This window comes from Gossypium arboreum, chromosome 12 (genome assembly GCF_025698485.1).
Source record: "Gossypium arboreum isolate Shixiya-1 chromosome 12, ASM2569848v2, whole genome shotgun sequence".
NCBI lineage: Eukaryota > Viridiplantae > Streptophyta > Magnoliopsida > Malvales > Malvaceae > Gossypium > Gossypium arboreum.
This window is the reverse complement of record NC_069081.1, coordinates 13077475-13082507: the sequence shown is the minus strand read 5'-3', so window position 1 is coordinate 13082507 and position 5033 is coordinate 13077475. Positions and strand designations below refer to the sequence as shown.

General features: G+C 29.9%; 1 protein-coding gene across 1 annotated transcript; it reads right to left on the bottom strand.

Annotated features, from left to right (window-relative positions):
- Positions 1-293: 293 nt before the first annotated feature.
- On the bottom strand, positions 294-843 carry LOC108477885 (uncharacterized). Its single transcript, XM_017780360.1, has 2 exons — positions 711-843; positions 294-583 (listed from the first exon to the last, which is right to left on the bottom strand). Exons 1-2 carry the CDS (start codon positions 841-843, stop codon positions 294-296), a joined length of 423 nt encoding a protein of 140 aa, XP_017635849.1.
- Between the last annotated feature and the right edge of the window lie 4190 nt (positions 844-5033).

Genomic DNA, 5033 nt, shown 5'->3' with positions numbered 1-5033 from the left:
AATTTTCTTATTAGTTTCCAGTTAACCTTAGTATTAATACAACAAAAAATGGATACAATAATTATCATAAACAAATTACAGAACATCCCACAGCAAGAAAAAAAAAAAAAGAGAACATGAGAACAAAGAGAAAGATTACTCCATATATCTTTAGATTCTCAGTTCCATTTCATCATGAAAGCATTGAAGTAGCTCCCTTAATTTTCTTCCTCTTAGCAGTAGAAGTTTTCTCCAGATCTGCTAATTTGCCACCTTATTTTTTCACCCTCTTTTAAGCTTTTAATGTCAAAAACTCAAAAGACATAAAGGAAACAACCGAACAACGAAACAAGGGTTGAAACCAGACAAGCTAACAGCTTTTCAGACCTTGAAGGAGGGGGAGGAGTGTGGTGATAAAATGGGAAGTAAGGAACAATGGGGTTCGGAGGTGGCGGTGTTGGGTAGTTTTTGTACGTTGGTGGAGGGTAATACATGCCGCCAATGAGACCACCCGGAGGCGGGGGAGTATAGTTGTTGTTGTTGTTACCCCCGGATTGAGCTGGTGGTGGTTGGAGAGTAGTAGTAACTGCCACCACCACTAGAGCTGGCGGTTGTTGTTGTTACCCACATCAGCACTGTGCAAGGATTCATCCTGAAAAGAAAACCATACTTGGAAATTGAAGCAAGCTAAACGATATTTTGCAAGGATTCATCCTCAGACTCCTCCATGCTCTCATCATCATCCCTCGAAGTAGTTTCCTCCTCGATATTTCGATCAATTTCAGCAAGAATTAATAGTGTCACTGATGTTACCGGAATCATTTGTTCCCCTACCGGCAGTTTATTACACCGCATGCTCTCCATCATGATTTTGAGAGGTGGCTCCCCTGTACCATTATCAGGGATTGTTTGCAAGTTAAGTTAAACAAAAATATATTTTATTTTTAAAAGATTTAGTATTTATTAGTATAATATTTTTTAGCAGTTATTAGCATAATTTATTTGACTTGCTAATTTAGCCTATAAACTCTTTTACAACCTTAGAATAGACACCTATTAGATATTAGAACTTATAACACATTTTAGAGAATTTTGTGTTTACGCTTTGATGGTTTTTTATTTTCGGGTTTTTGGGGTTTAGTTTTTTATCTCCATCTTTTGTACTTTTCGTTCTTTTGCCATTATAGTAAAATTATCTTTGCCCGTGATTTTTATCCTCTTTAGAGGAATTTTTCCACATTAAATTTGTGTGTTTAATTTTTTAATTTATTATATTATTTTTACTTGTTTGTTGTTTAAGTCCGGTCAATCTTAACAGTGAATTTGAAGATGGAGAATATAATGAGGGAATATTTGAACCATCACCCCCCATTGGCTTGCATGTCGGCTTTTGTGGGTTCCTACTTCTCATCCATTCTAACCACTCTATGCTTCATTTTGCTTAAAGTGGTTACAACTTGGGTAGTAGTGAACCGATCCCAAGCAGGGACATTAAGGTACCATCACTGACCCATAATCGAAGTTCCCTTAACAACAAACCTTGTACAGAGTTAGACGGCCTCAAGGCCCTCGTGCCAACTTTGGGTCTATTACTGATCATCATCCTTTTCCTTTATTTTTGTCCGAAATTCAGCCCATTTCGCCTAACCATAAAAAAGATGTGGAATTTAAAAAAAGTTCAAAAAACAATAAAATATAAGAAAAAAGTATATTTTTATGAAATTTATATAAGAAAGTCATGAAACATGAGAAGTACTTAATATTTGGTATATTGAGATGAAAGAAGTCAACATGCTGTCAGTGTGGTAGTATGGAAATACAGTCCAACAATTGGGTGATTGAAAAATGGAGGGTGCATGACACAATTGAAAAATCTACTTATTCTATTTGTTTGTTGATGTTAAGGAAGAAGGGGGCAGTAGGCCCATGTCGTCCATTCTCAAGGTGGTAATATTCAGCTTGCATGTGATTGATTTCGTGGGGAAGAAGGTGGTAATAATTTCCAGCCTAAAACCCACATGGCTTGGATTTCTTTAAAACTATTCCTTCTCTCTCTCCATCACATTTAATCATGTGCTAATGATTTGCTGGGCATCGTGCTTGTTTCACCATTTATTTACTTCTTTTTGGTTTTCAAGTTTCAATTTAAAAATATTTAAACATTATTGAGAAATCCTATTTATAATATTTTGAAATATTTATTACACATTAGTTAATTTATTTCTTGGGATTCAAGTTGTCGTTTTTTTAAAAGTATATATATAAATAGTACTTAATAAAGTAAGTTGCTACTTGCGATGCAAGGCATTGATCAAAAGGAAGGTCATGTTTTTCATTATAGCATTTATATCATGTCATTGTAGACGAGGCCACTGACGACGGTGGCTTAACTCGCGAGGGCCACTCTATCATCTCAGCTTCGCCAAGCAAGCTTTTAGCCCAAAAAGTTTGGGCTTGGTATAATTCCTTAGTTTTAAGTTTATTTTAATAGCCCATTTTATTTATTTTTAATTGTTGTATTTATGTCATACTAAGTATAGTTATGTGAAATTAATTTATATATATATATATATATTCTAAATCTTACATTCTTATGTATATATTTATAACGTATAATGACATGTCAATTAAAGTGATTCTTTTTAAAATATTTTCTTAATATTGCATGAATATGTATATATATTTACATTTATTTACTTATTTTCTTTATGTAATTATGATTTGTATATTTATTTATGTTTAACTCCATGTACCCATCCATATGTGGTGAATTAAATTTATGCTAAATTAGATGTTGGTTAAATTATTTTCAAATGCATAAGGAAACATTTTGATTTAATATAGATCCTCATCTATCAATATATTGGGTGAGATTTCATTGATTTTATATTTATCATATTACAAATTATCATAATTTTAATAATTAAAATTTTATATTATTTTAATTTTTTCAATCATAATATTACTGAAATGTTACAAATATTATAATAATTTTTAACAAATAAATATAAAATATTAAAATTGATACATGCAACCTAACCAATGCATCGACGGGATAAAAAAATTAATATATAATATATATTTAGGGTTAGTATTGGATACACTGATAATGTTTTTTTTAATTTCACAAGTAAACTTTAAAAATTACCATGTAAATTCTTTTTTTAAATATTTATTTTTAAATATTTTACTATACCTTTATATAATACTTGTTAACCCCTAATTTTACTTGTGGAGTCTAAAACTCTATTGATAGTGTACTAAATATTATTCCATATATTTAATCCTTTCACTAAACCTATTTTTTTTTATTTAACTGACCATATTACTCAATTTATGTGAATTTGATCATTTCAATTATAATTGAAGTATAATCAATTATCGATTAATATTTTTAAAAATTAAATAAATTTATTGTTATTTTTCTCTAATTTTAAATTAAACAAAAATAATTTAAGTATACTCAAAGTCACATTAAATTAAAATTAAATTATGAAAGATTTTCAAAATAGATTTTCAATCATTTAAGAGAAATTACATACATTTAGAGTATGTGGCCTTTTATTCGTTTAGTAATATTTTTTGTTTACAATTTAATGTGCAAGTTAAGTTATGTCATTTTAATTTGTACAAAACGACTAGGTAACAAATATAAATAACAATACAACTATATTGAATAATTAGGTAATAAGCATATTAGGCACGGCCAATTGCATGTTAGGGGTGGTGATAACTTTGGATATTATGTCACACTCTCTCCAATATTTTAAGCTTTTAATAATGGAAATTAAAAATATAAAAATGAATTTCAATGTCTGATGTGTTTATTTATGGTCAGTATAAAAATATTGTTGATAATAAAATTAGATATTCCAGTAAAAATAAACAAAACCCACCACACCATCTATCAAAACCTACACTAAGTTCTAAACACTATTCTTAACTTGAAATATAGCCTTCTCATGATTCTAAACTTAAATTTATAAAAAAAATTTAGCGTCTCAAAAAAAAAGTTTCAAATCAAAACTCTCTCACTCTATCTTAAAAAGTCTCAAAAAATAAAAAAGAATGCAAGAAAAAATAAAATAAAAATCCATTTATCAAACTTAAAAAATAATAAATTTTAGTTGGAAAACTCATTATCTTGCTAGAAAACTCAAATATTATCATACAAAGAAATCAAAAACTCAAACTCCTCCTTTGTTCTTCCAAACTAGCATGAGCTTGGAAAAAGAAAATGTTGAATAATTTGATGAAAAATTAACTTACCATAGCATTTGAATCAATAGGAATAAAAAAATTAAGTTGAAAAAACTAAGAAGACTTGAGAGAAAAATTGTAAAGAAAATCTTTATTCTCTTGAAAATAAGAAACCAGCTCTGCATCCCTTTTAAAAACTGCCAAGCTTCCAATTTCTGTCAGATCTTTGATCAAATTGTCTTTTAAACCCCCCCCCCCCAAAAAAAAAAAAAAACTCTTAACATCTAACTTTTGTAAATTTACAAGTCTATCTCAAAAGCTTTGTAAACTTTACAAATTAATCCTATTCCCACTAATTATCACACCTTAATAAATCTAATTAACAACTAATTAATTATATATCACCTAACTCGACCCTAATTCTTGGAAACCTCTCGGTTTGACATCCCAAAAAAACTTGGGTCACAATTTTGACCCAAAACTAACACTTTTTAACATCACAGGGCTAATGCTTTAGGTTGCTCTTCAGTGCTTAAGTTGGAGTCAAGATAATTTTTGAGGATAATCAAATTGGGTGAGAGAAAAAGTTAATTCTTAACCTAGAGTGGGTATACGTCCTTTACATGGTAATCATTGTGAGTATATCAATTATATGGGAATGTGCGAAGGTGTTTAAGGTGTAACCCCTCATTGTTGCTAATAGACTCTAGCTGATGTCCTTGCTTAGTAGAGGTGATCCTAGTATTTTCTCATTGCTCCTATTTTCTAATTCCTTCATGGGTACTACTACTAGTCTTGATGGGGATTTGCCTGATTTGTTCTTCAAGACATCCTTTATTTTTGGGTTGGTTTAT